Raw genomic sequence first — 17528 nt, 5'->3', positions numbered from 1 at the left:
GCGGGGCATGGGAAATTTATTGCTTATTGTGAGCTTGTTGAGTGCTCTATAGTCAACACATAAGCGTGTTGACTTGTCCTTTTTTTGTACAAATAGAATCGAAGCAGCGAATGGCGAAGATGATGGTTGTATAAAACTGGTGCGCAGTACAATTTTTGCTCAACTCCCCCTCCATAGATTTGGAAAGACAATATGGGAACTTACTTGGAGAAGTGGAGTCAGGAATCAACTCAATACGATGGTCTTTTGGTCTATGTGGTGGAAGCTGAGGTCGCAAATCGTCGCGGAGCATGATATCTTGAAACTCCCGCAATAGAGCGGCCATGGCTTGCACCAATGGAGGAGAGGGCTGAACTGCATTAAGCTGGCAGCTGACATAGATCAATGCACACATTGCGCCCTTGCGGTTCAGCGAAATCCTTGGTATACTCCGATCACCGTGGATAATGGCTGGCTCAGGTAGACCGTCTATAATAGTAAAGATATTATGCCGCCAATCAAGAACCAGTGAATGCTCACGGAACCACTGAATCCCAAGGATCATGTCGCATCCCAGTAAAGGTGTAAAGATAAAATCCCGTTGGAATGAGGCCTTCTGAATGGTGAAAGCAAACTGAGACGCCTGATGCGTGATTTGTGTGCGTAACCCGAGTGTGAACCCGGCTCATGAGGTACTAGAGTGCACCCCATCTTCTTTGCTAACTGTGAGGAAATAGCATCTTCTGAACTTCCCATATCAAAGAGAACAACAAATTGTTGTCCTTTAGCTGTGCCATATGATCTAATCAGAGCCTTATTTTGATCTGTGAGGTCGCCCTCCTTCTTACCTTCAAAGACCACCCACTGGAAAGGCGTTCAAAGCAGGTAAAACTGAATTGGTAGCTGAAGCTGGTGCTGACGGGGCTGGAAGAGCTATCACAGAGGCAACGGTAGAAGTTAATGTTGTTGTTGCCTTTTCGGCCAGCCACTTCAAACAATCTTTCTTCCAATGGAAATATCGATGTTCTTGGTGGTACCGCTTCTGTTCGTCGGGCTGTAAGTAACCTCCTATAATACCCGCTTTAGCTTTTTCATCTGGAGTCATCGTGGGCTTGGACTCCTTCTGCTGACTAGAGGACTGGCTGTCTTTCTTATGATACTGGTTGTCCTTTTGATCACCTTTACCCGCTAGGTTTGAGAACTGCTGCAAGGCTTTGGAATCCTTCTGGACCTGCTTGGGCTTTTCCCCATGCAGCATCATTTCTTGATTCTGAGCGAGGGTCTTATGTAGAGAGAGAGCTGGTATCTGTTCCTGTGCAGGATGATTCCCTGAAAAAGGACTTGCATGATGCTGTAGAGCTTATGAAGTCACTTAGCCCGAACTAGATGGAGACTGCAAGAAGAGGCAGAGGCCAAGGTGCACCGAATAACAGGAGAGAAGCTATGGCTAGAGGAGAAGGAAGTTCAGCTGGTGCAGGGAGAGGACGAGGTTATCTCAATAATGTCAAATGTTGGAATTGTGGGGAGTGGGGACATATCAACCCTCACTGTGATAAGCCAGAAAGGGCAGGGGGAGGTGTCTACCCGACAGGTGATTATAGTATGGAGGTGAGAGATCTAAATCAACCCTCTACCAGTGGTGTGAAATGGGAGGATAAGGGGAAAGGAAAGGCAATCAGCGTGATCAGAATGGAGACCATACCAAAGGTTATGTCTGTACCCATGCAATTTGATATGATAAATAGGTTGGAATCGGAAGAAGAGCCTGAGGAGACAGTCACAGACAAAGAGACAAAGAGTGAGACAGAGGAAGAGAGCATCTCATCAGAGGAAGAGAGTCAGTTGTCTTCACTGTTGAAGAAATCGGATGCATACAGTGTTGATGATGTAGGGGAGCTGGAAATCATTACAGTTATTATGAATGGAGGCTTGTCAGTTGCTATGGAGGAGGGCGTTACTAAGCCAGATCTGTATGAGGAGATAGTGGAGAGCCCGAGTGAAGGGGTTGCTGCCACAGGTGGCAGAAATGTTGAGAGCCCATCAATGACAGTTAAAGATGAGTCTCTGTGTGTAGTGGTAGATGGTGGTCATGCTCCAATTTCGTGTGATGATGTGCATATGCTGGCTGGTCACCTTGCAGCAGATATACAGCCACTTGAAGACAAGACTTAGAAGGAGTACATGGCTGAATGCAATCAATTCATGGTTGACATTGTGATTGTGCATACCGAAGGGACTGAGATTTCAGGTTCAGCAAGTGAGGAAGAGAGACGTGAAACTAGCAGTGAAGATGAGAGCTCAATCATGTCTGACACTGATGAGGCTGATGTGGCTATTACTGATAAAGTAAAAGACCTACAGTTAAAACTCTTAGTTTGGGTGGGACCAACAAGTGTTGATTGTGTGCATGGACTTTGATATGTATGATGAGGTTAAGATTCAATGTTTACACGATGATGGCGATTCAGATGATGAGCTGGATTGCATTCTTGATGATGCACTGGATAATATGTTAGCATTGATCTCTTCAGAAAAGAATGTAAACACTAGTATGCACGTTGAGCACGATGGTAGTGATAGTGTGGTTGATGACGAGCTAGATGCTTTACTTGATGATACCCTCATGGATTTTTCATGTGTGGTTGGAAATGACAAGAAAATATGTACTTCTCGTGACTGTTCAGGGAATGAAGATGTCAGTGAGGATAGGACGAATAGCAAAGAGTGTGCTGATATGTTTGAGCATTCTTGAGGTGGGAAGGATGTTTGTTTCCTCCTGGGTGATCTTGATAATTCATGTGATTAGTGTGGGTGCACCAGACATCCCAGAGCATGGTATCTAGTGTGTGGCAGTGTTTTATTGCGGGATGACATGCTCTTCATAGTTGTCCGGAGTCATATGTGCATGAAAGTAAGAGCATTTTACGTCATGGGTGTCATGTAAATGTTTTGTGTGTCGAGATTGGGTTTATCATGTAGATAGTCTGTGAGCAAGGCACTAAGTGCTTGTGGTATGCATTAGTGTGCGCAAAGTCTAAGTGTGGTGCACTAATTGCCTTAGTCTAAGTTTTGTGGGGAAACTTTGGGAGTGGTAAAAAGACAAAAGTGAGGTGGCTAATCAAGGATGACGTGGTTGATTTTTGGAGAAGGCTAGCACATGCATGCAACGTAGTTACGTAAAGAAGAAGAGCAAACTTTTGGAGGATGAGTTGGCAGGTGCGTGGGATGGCAACCATGAGGGCGGTTCGGGTATCCTGCTAGGGGAGTTGGCCATGGTCCTTGCTAGGAGTTTTCCAACACCGGAGCAAAACTGCTACCAAGAGGAGATACCCATACTGACCTGGCATCCTAGATATTTGACTGACACACCCCTCTGAGTCCAAGTGAAGCCCACATCAGCCCCCCAATCTGGAGTGACATCGTCACTGATCCAAAAGCCATTGGAGTTGTGCCAATTAATGTGAGCACCTGCTGCAATACAAAACAAGTCCAAGGCTGTCCTAAAGGAAGTGGGAGTCTAAGAGGAGGCCTCCAAGAAAATAGCAGTGTCATCTGCTAGCTCACAATCAACAAGGTCCTCCGCTCACAATCAACAAGGTCCTCCGCCACCCAAAAATGTCAACTCGAGACCTAAGAAAAATGCTCATAGCCTGAGCCTCAAAAAGGAAAAGGAAAGGGGCAAGCCGGCATCCCTGACGGACTGATCTGGAAATCTGAAATCCCCCCTTGGTTTCCTAAATCTATAGACCATTTCGGGAACGTTTCTTAGAATACTGGGCCCATTCTCTACAATCCCTTTTGCAAGAACTTTGATGCCTTTGTCAACAATGCTAAATCTTGCCTAATGTTCATTTCTTCCTCATAGAGAGCATATTTTGGCACAACATAAGAGCAAACTGAAAACTTGATATTGTTATGCCTTGGTATGAAGAAGAATCGTACCTTTTATATTTATTCGTCACTTTGTGTTGTTACTGATGATTATGTTGGCATCTTATCCATTGGACACTTAGAGCTATGCCATTCGTTGCGAATGGACTGGTCCTTGTAGCACCACTATCAATACCTTATGAATCAATAACATGAACGTTTCATATCTCCTTCAGGGTGACATAGAAATCATCTATTAAAGCAATGAAAGGCTAGTCCACCTTACCGAAATTGCTGGACTCTACCTTGGGCTTAAAGTACCATTCTTAGCATTAGCTTTCTTCATTCTGCAATCTTTGGCATAATGCCCCTTTTCATTGCCATGAAAATATATCCTTCTTTTGCTTTCCATTAGAGCTAAAAAAATTTGAAGTGCCCCCTTTTAATTGTAATCCTTGGTCTTTCCCTTCCCCTTGGGCAGGTCTTGAAGACTTGCTCCTTGATTCTCCTTCATACATCTTCCTGCAGAGCTGTTCTTGAGTCATCATGACAGCCAACTCCTTAATATTGAGCGGACTTTTCAGCTTCCTCCAGTCACAAACCCTTCATAGCACACTACTTGAGATTTGGAGGCTGCCACAATCTCAAATCCTCCCATCTTTAGAATGAACCATAGATTGATTATCTTGCACTAATCCTCCAAGGTGGTCCAAGCTTCATTATAACTTATGGCCATCTGACCAAAGTAAGCATTGTCTTTCATGGTCAGAATGTCACATGCACCCCTGCACTAGGCTGCATTGTGACACACTGGACTCAACATTAAGCCCATAAATGTACAACAGCATTACCTTTATAGGTGCCTTTGTCATATGCAGTGCCCTAGTGTGAGCCCTTGACTGGGGATGTGTTAAGCACGAGCTGCATAGGTCGACTCCCAACCTTAGTATCAGCGACAAGTACCTTATACCCACTGGAAGAACTAGTTAGGATAGCTAGGTCCAGCCTAGGTTAGGAGGCAGCCTTAAAAACCAAATCTAGGCAGGCCACAAGCACCGGATTTGGGACTGCTCTGGCAGAGGTGTGATTTTTTTGTGAGCTTTTTGTCATGAGCTTTTTTTCAATTTTCATGAATATTGTGAGCTTTTCATTCACCTGAGAGAGAGAGAGGGGGAGGGGGGGGTTCATGGAGTGGGGTGGGTGGAAAGTTTGTGTTATGGTTGCAGTTAAGAGGAGAGAGGGGGGGGAGGGGAGATAAAGGAAAAGGGGAGGGATGGTCGCATGGGTAAAGTGGCATGGAGAAGGGAGGGGAGGGGAGTTGGAACATATATTCGTTATCATAGTTAAAGGGGGAACTTATAAGGTATGCAAAGAGGAGTGCAAGGAGGAGAAAGAGGATGAGGAATGTGAAACTTATGTTCATCTACTAAATGTAAAGGGGAAGGGAGAGCATATGGGAAATTTGTTCATTTTCAAAGTGTATAATTTGATAGATTTGACCTCATATTTGGATTCCTCGTCGAATTCCGGTCATTTTGGGTACCAACATGACCATATTCCGATAAAAATTGAAAAAATGGTGTTTTTGTCATTTTGGCCTGTTTTGGGCCTATTTTGAGTCTGCGCGGGACTTAGAAAAAAAAACGAACTAACAGGTACTTTATCTGAGGTCAGATCAGTCAATGGCGATACTATTCCGGAATATCCTTTGATATGCCTTCTATAAAACTGGACAAATCCCAAGAATGATCGCAACGCGGTCAGACTCTGAGGGATTGGCCAAGTTAGTATCGCAGCCACTTTCTTCGGATCCATTTCTACTCCCTAGCGCAGACTCAAAATAGGCCCAAAACAGGCCAAAATGACAAAAACACCATTTTTTCAATTTTTATCGGAATATGGTCATGTTGGTACTCAAAATGACCGGAATTCAACGAGGAATCCAAATATGAGGTCAAAAGTTTCAAATTATACACTTTTAAAATGAACATATCTCCCATAGTTCCTCCCTTCTACTTTGAATATGGACATATCTTCCATAATTTTTGGCCTCCTACTGCCACTCATATCCGCCCCCCCCTTGTGAATAGTATACACTCTTCCACCCCTTCCACATGCTATGAAAATGAACATATCCTATATCCTCTCCCCCTCTTTCTAACCTCCCCAGCTTTCTTATAACAAAAACATGTATGGATTTCTAAAAAAAGCTCGCAAAAACAAAGGAAATGGTAAAAAAGCTCACATTAAAAAGCTCGCCAAAAGATTTTTTCCCTCTGGCAGCCAGCTAAGGTTGACTGGTCAAATTCTAACTGGTCAAAGTCAAAGGCTGACCAATCTAAGGTCGATTGGTCAAATTCAAAGACTGACTGTTCAAAGGCTGATTGTTCAAAGACTGACTGTTCAAAGACTGACCCGGCCTTATATAAAGGGCTCCTTTGGTCCTTTTTAGGCATTCAGTTCTACCAGCCTATCCTCAGTTCCAGCCCCCCTCTACAGCACCTGAAGAGCCTTAGCATCTGCCCTGATTAGCCCCTCCTCGGTTACTACTGGTGGCAGTAGACTCCTGTAGCAAATTGCAGGGATTAAACAGCATAAGGTAGTGTTGTGCTTGGCTATTGGTGCAAAGGTCTTGCCATTGTCTATGCCTTCATAACCCTTGTGACCAACCTAGCTTTGGACTTTTTTACACTTCCATCACTTAACATTTTATTTCGATAGACCCATTTTTTATCAATGGGAGTTAACTCGTGGTGAAAACACTAACCTTCCAAGTTTTGTTTTGTTTGATACTGTTAAGCTTACTAGGTGTCCCTTTGGACCCTTGCAAATCTTCCAAGTCCTCCTCACTTATGGTGGGCTCATCAATGACTTGATCTTCTTTTATGGTTTCATAATACCATCCACGCAGATTCGCTGACCCAAGTTCATCTTTCATAGATCGCCTAGGGGGTGAGGGTTCATTACTGGGTGATCTCCTCATACAGATACTGTTATACGCTGATATCCTCTTTGGCGGAGGGGCTGCAGAGAGATCTAGAGGCATTAGAGGTGTTCTGCAACGCGAGAGACCTGACGGTCAACCTTGGGAAAACTAAGGTTATGATCATCAACAACCTCACGAGCGGTGATTCGCCGACTAAGTTTCACCTATCATGGCGAGCCAGTGGAGATAGTGCAGTCGTACACATATTTGGGAGCAGTCTTCACAAGACCCATCTTCACGATGACCCATGCAGCCCAGGCACAGCTCACACGAGGGCATAGTGCTTTGGCTAGACTAGAGCGACAATGACAAAGGGAGACCTATGTTCTCTCCAGAGGACGACGTCTAAGCCTAGAATATCTGGGTAGTGTGCTGCAGTATAATGATGGGAGGGCAGCAAATTTGGCTTGCAGCCACCCTCGTCAAACATGGCATGATATCATCTACACCCTACGGCCACACAGCAGAAGACATAGACGGATCTACCAAGACTGCCAAAAGGCAGGAGTGTTCTTGCAAGGCAGGACCTACAGGCAGCCCCCACCTTCAATGTTGGCACCTGTTCCCGGGACATCCTAGGCAGTGAGAGTCTGAGAAGCAGGTAGCATAGCATCCAGCTTCCATTGGTCATGCATCCCAAGGATTGCTGATTTGTATTTTCCTCAATTCTCAAATAGAAGATTCTTTTCTTTGGGGGACAAAAAAAGCAAGCATGCGCACAATGAATGAGAGAAATGACAATCAATATCCTTAGAATAATGAAGGCCTTATACAATTACATAGCTGGCTAATCTGTTGTTGCCCTTACGGAGTTGAGAGGAGTCAAACGGGCTCCAATCTTCTGTTCGGGAAGAACTAGCTAGAAGTGTGTTGCTGTCAAGGAAAAGCATAACCTCCTGCTATCTTAAATACGTTTCTTGCACCTTTTAAAGCAAGAGCTAGTTTGTTGTATATATGTCGTCTAGATACTCCTCAGTGGCTATTCTTTGTGCATTTTTCATGTATATCCGTAGTTGGTCACCACAAGGACAACACTCTTCTTCTCATGTGGCATTAATCTTTCAAACAAACAACTGCAGTTGCAGCTACAATGTTCATTTTGCCAAAGTCAAAAATAGTCACAATTTTCTTTCCACATATAATCTGAAGATGTAACATTGCATTCTTCAACTGGTACTTCATGAACAAACCTGCAAACCCTGAGTATGGTTTGTGTGCTCCAAGGCCTGGAGCTTGAAGTTGTAGACGGGTTTTCACTAACCATACAGGGTTTGTCAGGAGACACACCTGGACAAGTCAACAAAAAGACTGATTGATTAAAAGTGTGAAGAAGAGTTGAGATTCTAGTAACATAAGACTAAATGTAACTTAAAGAAAGAGCATTCTACAACATGTTTCATTTGATCTTTTTCTTTTTGTCTAAAAATTCACCTAATATGTAAGCAACGCTTTTGCAGGGACATTGAACACATCACAAGACTCGGTACAAAAGGGAGCTTGCCCACTCTTTTGAGAACATGCACATGGGAAAGTGCAACCCTAAGAAAGAAAATGTGTTTACTTTTACGAAAAAAGATCTTCCTTAGCGTGGAATACAGAACCAAAAACTCATGCCTTGCTTGCAAATATCTCTGCTGAAGGGTGTCAAATCCAAACTTCCTTGTTTCCTGGTTGCACAACACTTAACTGAATAGCTCAAAGTATCCTAAGGAGGTAGATATTAAAAGACCTAGCTAGCAAACACTCGATATAGAAAAGAGTAATGCCACTCAATGCCCCCCCTTGCTTGTGTAAAATAGAAAATTCTGGCAACAGGTCCACAAAATCCCTTTGTGACAGCCTTGGAACTGCCTTGGAATCACTGCTCAGCAGTGTATGAACATCGAGCCTTCTAAATGTTCCACAATGACAAGCTACCATTCAACTCTCACCTTGTATGAACGCCATGGGATGGCATGAATGTGTGAGCACCCTAGAACTTGGGCAGCCTTGTCCCTTGTGCCAATGGCCCCACACTGCAGAAAAACAATAAAATCTAGTGTAGTGTTTATGTTAATCATGCACCTTGACATCTTTTATCAATACTGGGAACCCATAGATACCTATAGACATTACGGAAGGCTGCAAACGTTGGATGTAGCGGATGTACTAACCACTGATTTTGAAAACTAAAAATCCTACAATGAAACTCTGAATTTCTGTACATAAACGATTGACACCCAAGATGTAGCATAAATCCAATAGGAAGCAATCCATTACAAATAGGTTTGAGTGTATACACTACACCCTATAGTGTTACATCTGCTTTAGCCTTCACTACGCAGTACACGGCAATTTGTAAAGGATAAAGAAACTCCTCTACACATATACCTTATACTGTTGTGTATTTCAATAAGAATGCTGCAGACAATACATCAATCAAAAAGTGGCTGCCAAACATGCACAGTTCCAGAACTTTTGCAAAATTTTGATGTAACGCCTTGAATTGTGAAAGGTGAGAACTTGGCCAGAGACAACTAACTGATATTCTATGTTGAGCAAACTTTTATAATCAAGAGAAATATGAAGTTCCTTCTATTTCTATAAAAACCTGATCTTGTAAACCACATTTCAAATGAGGCTGTAACCATAGCTCTTCTTCTACGGCCACATTTTTGGAACATTATTCTCTATTATTTTCTTGGAATCTCATTTTTCCTAATCACACATGTGTATTACTGTATGTTAGTTGTGGCTGCATGACTCCATCTCTAGGCCGGGCATCTTCTGCTATCATGTGCACATACTCATTTGCAGTTCAAAGTACTCTTCCATGGTTGATCACCAATGCATGCTACCTTCAGTATAGCTCTTTTCACCTTCAGTGTGACTCTATAAGATATCAGAGATCTTGTCACCTTCAACATGGCTTTATCACCTTCAATGTGATCTACCATCTTCAGCATGGTTTATTGTTTCCGTTTTTCAATACAATACCATGCACCCTCTTTAGTACGGTCATGGATCTCCAATATCCATGATAGCCACAACCAGTGACAATATGTAGGAAGCTAGTGCATGGGGTCCACTTCACGTGCGTGAAGTTAAAGACAAACGACTATTCTACCAGATCACTCCACCTAATATTAATTTATCAACATGCCATACAAGACTGATGACGCCATACGGGTTTTCCATACCCGATAGCTCTTCTCCTAACACCCTCAATGGCCATGGGGTTGAGCCTTGGTGATGCTAGACTCAAAAAGTTGCAACTGTAGCTTAAGCCCCAAAATGTCTGCAAAAGAACCTGCAAAACTCTGATTTTCTGCGAGTTCTTGCACTTGTTTGTCTGCAAAAAGAAAATCTGAGGTAAAAGTCCCACACTTTTACAGACAAATAGACCTGTAATTGACACAAGACCAGAATTTCACAGTCGATTTGCAAATCTGTTTGAAATTTGTAGATGCTCCAAAATCTGCAATGCCAACATAGCACAATGTTGCAAATGTCCAAATGTACTAACTCAATCTGCCTGCCAATACAGAAGCAAAGAGCAACCACATACAACAAACAGACTATGGGCTAGAGTGGTTGTACGAATAGACCAATGTACAGATGTACAGTAACAAAGTATGTCACGTCGAAGCAGGTCGTGCACAATACCAAGGTGGCTGTGGGTCGCAAGGTGGCACACGGGTCGCAAGGAAGAAACAGCTCATGCCACACTACTAAGACGACCGCCACATGGATCCGGAGGACAAAATGGGCGAGGACAGCTTGCGAAGAGACCAGCTGTGCGACACAACGAGCAGAGTGGTGGCATACGACCTTTAGCAGGCAAAGGGAGATGGCGGAGCTCATAGATTTTGCTAGATGCTAACCCCTAAGAGTACCTATTTTGTCATGAACCCAGATGAATGATTGTATCAACAAATAGAAGCCACTCCCGCCCTTACTTCATCGCACATTGAGTCAGCTTCTCTATCTTCCATCAAGATTTTGTCATTGAAAGGTAGGTGCTTTTGCTAGAGGAACTTCTCCTAAGGTAGAACTAGCTTAACCTAGTAGAGGAGTAGGGCTCTGATAGCAAAGGTTGGGAATGGAACTCAGATGAGAACACCAAAATGTGCAGTATTGAGAATGCAAAAGTTGTATTACAAAGAAATACTAAAATGAAGAATATATGAAGGAAGCCAACTCTAAAACTAACCCTGAGGGAAAAGCTTTCCTAATTGGAGGAAAAAGTGCCCAAGTGTGTGTTCACACCACACTACTCATAATCTAGCAGATAGTGTCATCATTGTAGGGAGCTTGGCCATCTAGCCAAGGCTTGCTTGAGATTCGTTGGTTGCTATGGAGCATAGTAGGATGGTGAGCTAGTGCAATAGGAGCCCGCCTAGCATTAGGCCCCTACTGGAGCTTGGCACAAGACTCGCCTGTTGAAGATGGAGCAAGAAAGGATGCAAGAGAGCAGCGAGCAAAACGTAGAGTGCAATAGATAAGATAGCAAAACTACAAGTGTGGAGGTGGTTTTGTCCAAGTGACAAAACCACACTAACCCACTAACTGTGGTTAGGGGGAAAAACCTCTAGTGAGGGAGAAGTGCCCCTAACTCACTTATGGATTACATTGGTCACTGCCTAGAAAATGCCAATAATTCTAACACCCCCCTGCAGTGCCAATGTGATGAAGTACAAGGTCATCAAAAGGAGATAAGTTCAGGGCACTACAAAATGCCTCAAACTTCTCATGTGGAAGTGCTTTGGTAAAGATATCTGCAACATTGTCATGTGTTGACACATAGATCATACTGATCTCCCCTGCATGCAACTTCTCTCTGACATAATGATAATGAACCTCAATGTGCTTTGTGCGAGCATGAAACACAGGATTCTTTGCCACTGCTATAGCACTCTGACTATCAGTAAGAATTGGAGAAGGACCCTCCAATAAGAGATGAAGATCAGCAAACAAACAACGCAACCAAACACATTCAACTGTCACTGTGAAAGCTGCCCTGTACTCAGCTTCACATGAGGAAGTAGCCACACTAGATTGTTTCTTGCTCAAGCCATAGACCCAAGTGTAATTTGTGTAGTCTTCTATAAATGTGACATAATACAGATAACCACCAAAAGCAGGTGTCTCAATGGGGCCACAGACATCACTATGTATGAGCTGTAATTTCCAGACAGCTCGTACTGCACCATCCTTTTTAAAGGGAAATCTATGCATCTTACCAAGGATGCATCCTTCACAGGCATGAGGAGGAGGTGACTCCAAAGGAGGCAATGCATCAACCATAGCATGCTTCTGAAGTGTGATCAAGCTGCCATAGCTCATGTGCCCATATCTGGCATGCCATAACTCCGCATTCTGCATGGCAGCAATGGGAGTGTTTACTGCAAGTTCTCATTAACATCAAGCTGAGAAAGACCCCAATACAAAGTGCCAGACAACATCAAAGCATAATCATTTTATTTGTCTCGGATTGCACACTTAGCATCATCAAAGATAACCTAAAATCCTCCTCGATTGAGCGAGGACACTGAAAGTAAATTCTTCTTGATACCAAGCACATAAAGAACATCAGAAATTCTGAAATCTATGCCATCTGTGGAGGTACGTAAAATATCACCCACTCCACCCACTGAATAAGAAGAAGTGTTTGCACAAGTCGCCCTCTTCCCGGCGGGTGGTGCATGCAGAGATGCAAAAAGACTCTTCCTGGAAGTGATGTTCTTGGATGCACCACTATCAAAATACCATGTGTTCAATGTCTCATTGACACTGAAAGTGCATGCATCCTTCGAAGGGTCATAGCTACAAGTCAGGAAAGCATACGAGTCATCCTCAAGAGTGGCTGTAGTATCTGGACCAGCCACTTGAAAATCTGAAATGCAAGACCAAAAGGCATAATCCTCTTCCACAGAGTTGGTTGTAGCATCCGCTCCTTCATGTGCATTAGGGGCTGATGCATCTGAGACAACCATACCCGAATCCTTTTTCTTCTCCTTTGCTATTCTCTTCTTGCATTCACCAATGTAGTGACCCGGCTTCTTGCAATAGTAACAAATACCCTTCCTCATTGGCTTCTTTGCATCACCTTTAGCCTTGTGAGAGGGCTGTCCGGGATCAGGTTTATGCTGATGTGTAGGCTGATTTGCATGTTGCCTTTGCTGCCCTTTCCCTTTGGGCTTGAATTTTGAAAGCATGGCATGCTCGCCAACCCGTGTGGACATGTTCTTCCTTGTTTTCTCTTCCTACAACAAGAGTCCTACCAACTCGTGAAAAGAGAGAGGATTGGCACCCCCCCTCAAATGACAAATTCAGCGAGGTATGAAAACCAAGATATGACTCAAGAAGAGAATTCAGAGTGGAGGTAATCATCTCTGGATCAGGAATGACCTCATCTATATTCAGCAATTGTTCCCTCAAATCCTGAAGCTTGGTCAGGTGAGCATTCATGGAATCACCCTCATCCATATGTGTGTGAGATAGCTCTCTCTTCAAGAAAGAGACCCGCGCATCATTTCTGGCTGCAAACATGCTCTCTAAAACATCCCAAGCTGCCTTCGAGGTCTTGCATGACTGAATTGTGAGGAATGATAAACCTTTTGATAGAAAGGGAAATGACTGAAAGAGCTTGTGCATCACATTAATCCCACCTTTTCTGTTCCTGTGTGGGAGCCACCAAGGCAACAGCTGCTGCTCCTATCACTTGTCTTGCACCTTGACCTCTACCCCTTCCTCCACCTTGTTGAGGAGGAGTGACAGGTGCAACCACAGTTTCTGGCCTTGTCTCATCTCCGTTGACATAATCCCATAGAGGTTTGCCAACTAAGACGTTGCGAACCATAAAACTCCATAAAGAGTAGTTGGTGCCATCCAACTTATCCTCCTGTGTGAGGACACCAAAAACCTCATTAGGATTGTTCTAAGCCATATCTGCAAGACAAAACAAAAAATTAGCAAACCTGACAAGTGAAATCCCTTCTTGGGATCAAAGATGCACAACCAAAGTTTGCAAAAATCTGCCCAAAATGACAGCTTGCTGTCACAGCCTATCAAAGGCGTAAAATGCAGCAAAATGCTCTGCAAATGCCCAAAAAATCGCTCAAATAACACTGCAAAAATTGTCAATGTCTACAATGTCACTCAAAATGAGTCTAAAACTGCCTGCAATAGTCCAAAATGGTTTGTACACTGCCCAATTGCAACCAAATGCCGAAAGCTCCAATTTCTTCAGGGAAATTGCATCCAAAAGAGGGCAAATTAACTGAAAGTCCCAATTATGCAATAATTTATAGTGCAAAACCAAAAGCCCCAAATTTTGGGGTGAAATTGAACTGAAATTGGGGCAAATCCACGAAAAGCCCCAAACTTTGCAAAATGCCCAATTCACTGAATGTGCTCAAAAATCAGCTTCGCCAAACAATGGCACCCTGCAAAGTGTACTTGTGCGCCAAGGGAATGCACAGTATGCAATGTGCATTTGCAAACACCATCTACAGGCTGTACAGACAGCAACAATACGAATGTACGGGCAACAACAATACGCACAAGTGATGTACTACTTTGACTGTACGGATGTACGGACAGTGCTGACAACACAAGCGATGTACGAACGGCACTGACAGTACGGATGTGTAGCGTTGTATGACTGTACGGAGTCTGGCAGTACAGAAGCTGGCGTTGTACGGCGGCTGCAATACGAGCTGACGAGAGACAACGTACGGCAAGTTGACAGGAGACTGTATGAACGAACTGCAAGCTGCGATGGTACGTGTAGGTCAGAATTCCGTATAGTCGTACGGACTGTACGGACGATCAAGTATGTGGGCTAGAGCTCTGGGATACGTGAGCACGAATGAGCAAAAGGCAAGTGCAGGAGCTTGTACTCTGATACCAAATGTTGAAGATGGAGCAAGAAAGGATGCAAGAGAGCAGAGAGCAAAACGCGATTGCAATAGATAAGATAGCAACACTACAAGTGTGGAGGTGGTTTTGTCTAAGTGACAAAACCACACTAACCCACTAACTATGGTTAGGGGGAAAAACCTCTCGTGAGGGAAAAGTGCCCCTAACTCACTTATGGATTACATTGGTCACTGCCTAATTCTAACATCCCCTTCACAGGTTTCCCTAGGCATAGCTCGAGTACAAGTCCACAACAAGAGAAAGCAACATTATGTAAAGAAGAATGCAAAAAAAGACAACTCGAAAGCGAAAATAAGTAAGGAAGAAGATGGGGACGCCTATGGAGATGGAAACTCGCTCTCCCCCGCAAGCACAAGGTAGGGAGTAGGAGGGAAGGACTGTTAGAAATGGACCAACAGAGGGCACGCACAGCGGAAGACTGATAGAATTGCCCAGGAGCTCACACAATGTGGTGTTGGGTGTGGAATCACAAACTTCTTAAGCTTATGTGCATAGAATAGGTGTGCAGACTCATCAATAGACAATGAACCAGCCAGATATATAAGACACCAAAATAATATCTTTCCGTCCAAAGCTATAGACACAATACAAAAGAGAGATCCAGAGTTCCACCAATGGTGCAGTCCTCCGATCTTACCACAAGGTCCTTCTCCTATCTACTGGCTATCTCTAGACTCGAGCCTGCGCGCTCCACCTCAAGCGTCTGTAGACTTTCTGTCCAGAATGATCTTCTCAACCTTGCTGCCCTGCATGTCAGCCTAGGAAAGCAGCCCCTGTCAAGCTTTGTCTGCGGCACACAGGTCCTCTTGGTCCTCCTGAATGTAGGCCCCAAGACAGCTGCTTCACTGCTCCAAACTGCTTGTGAAAGGCTGCTCCAGAAGATGATGAATGAGGGCTGGAGGCCCTCCTTTTATAGGCCCCCAAGGGCTGAGAACTCCACCGACCCAGGCCCCTAGATCTGGCCGACCTGGTCAGTTCTTCCTGCCCCCCTTGGCCGACTTTTCTGGCCCCTCCTGGGCCGAATTTACCGCCCTATATAAGGGCTGTTGCTGGACTCTTTTGGGCTGCTGCCTGGCCCCAAGGGCAGCCCCCATTGGGCCCTACCCTTGGGCACATCTATGGCCAGGTGGCTGGCCCACCATAGCCTCCACCTCTGCCCCTTCTGTCCTGCTGGTTCTGCCCTCTGCCAGGCTCTCTTCAGCCACGTGTGCAGCGCCGTACTGATCCGTACTCCTGCTGAGGTCAGCCGCTCTCCTCATATGTGGGCTTACAGATGGGGAGGTGACCTTTCCCAACAAGGACACTCTACTTCGCCTACAAAAGGAGGACTGCAAACATGGGACCCTGCGATGACATAGAGAGCCCCCCCAGCACTTAAGGGGAATGCCAAAGGAGAAGCCACTTCCACCTCCTCCTTGGTAAAGCCCACAATTCTTCCACCCGTGGGCTCTACACTGTACAGCCTCGATGGTCCCTTCCCGGCCGCCTCCTGATGTTCCCCCTGCGGTGCCTGCCTCCCCTCCCCTTCTCCAACTCCCTAGAGTGTGCCAGCCTCTTCCTGATGTTCCCCCTAGGGTGCCTGCGATGGCGCAGAGAGCCCCCCAGCACTTAAAGGGAATGCCAAAGGAGAAGCCACTTCCACCCCCTCCTTGGTAGCGCCCACAATTCTTCCATCCGTGGGCTCTACACTGTACAGCCTCGATGGTCCCTTCCCCACCTCATCCTGATGTTCCCCCTAGGGTGCCTGCCTCCCCTCCCCTTCTCCAAGTAGAGTATGCCAGCCCCTTTCTCCCCTCCTCTTCTCACTCCCCCACCTCTATTGCACCCCTCCTCCCAACCCCAGGCCTAATTCCGACACTGGTCCCTCAAGCTGTCCTAGACAATGCTTCCACTCTCACCCCCCTCCTCCCCATTGCCTCCAATAACTCCTAGCCCTCCCATTCTACCTATTTTCCCCTGCTCCCCCAGATTTGCCAGACTCTCCTACCCTTCCATCCCCAGCCCTCCCACTCCCGTTGTCTCCCCTCCTTACAAAAACCTCACAAAAACTTAGGGGAATGCACACGTCACCTTTCTTGATAGGCCATTTTATCCAGCTGAGAACGTTTACAGGGTGAAACCACACAAACAAGTGTCTAAAAATAATGTCTTTCCCAGGATTGAGCACAGTAAAAGTAGGCAGTAAAAGAAGCCACACTACAAACGAACATGAATACTTGATGCTCACCAACATAAAGGGAGATAAGAATATACAACAAAACATTGAATGAAAAGGATGCTGCATACAAGAGCACCAGCCTCTGCAGCTGATATGAGATGAAGTCCAGCACCAAGCTCTTCTCCACCCCATAGTTTATTATATGATTTCGCATTGTTGTAGCTGGAAGAACCGATCAAAGCTGTCAGCTCACTAAAAATAAATGCCACATGATTATGCACTTATACAATTTCATGCACTCTACACAATCCTCCATCACACTGACATGTGTAATTTACAATTTCCTTCACTCACACACAGAACCCTCCATCATATGTAATTTACACTTTGGACTCTCACATGATATTCACTGTGACATTTTTTCTTCCAGAAGAAATAGCTTACAATTATAACTGGAAGAAATACAAGTTTCAAAAGCATACTTACAAGAAGAAATACATTCCCCAAGATAGACTCGATCCCAAAAGAGCAGGAATAAGCCCAGCATACAGCCCTCTTGGACCCTGAAAGATGTATCAGAACTTTTTTGAGAAATTTAAAATGCACAAATCC

At 44.6% G+C, this 17528-nt stretch overlaps 1 protein-coding gene across 1 annotated transcript in view; it reads right to left on the bottom strand.

The window, feature by feature from the left end:
* FOLT1 (folate transporter 1) overlaps positions 1-17528 on the bottom strand; it is an 83768-nt gene that overhangs the window by 49722 nt on the left and 16518 nt on the right. Inside the window, exons 4-6 of the mRNA XM_087392220.1 lie at positions 17403-17479; positions 17045-17138; positions 8026-8122 (exon numbers count right to left, since the gene is read on the bottom strand). Of these exons, the coding sequence (XP_087248346.1) occupies positions 8026-8122; positions 17045-17138; positions 17403-17479 (268 nt within the window). The remainder of the gene's footprint in view (positions 1-8025; positions 8123-17044; positions 17139-17402; positions 17480-17528) is intronic.

This window comes from Dipteris shenzhenensis, chromosome 21 (assembly GCF_047967505.1).
Source record: "Dipteris shenzhenensis isolate YYH24624 ecotype China chromosome 21, Dip_SZ_1.0, whole genome shotgun sequence".
Classification (NCBI taxonomy): domain Eukaryota; kingdom Viridiplantae; phylum Streptophyta; class Polypodiopsida; order Gleicheniales; family Dipteridaceae; genus Dipteris; species Dipteris shenzhenensis.
Note: the sequence above shows the minus strand (reverse complement) of the source record. Positions and strands in the feature narration are given on the sequence as shown.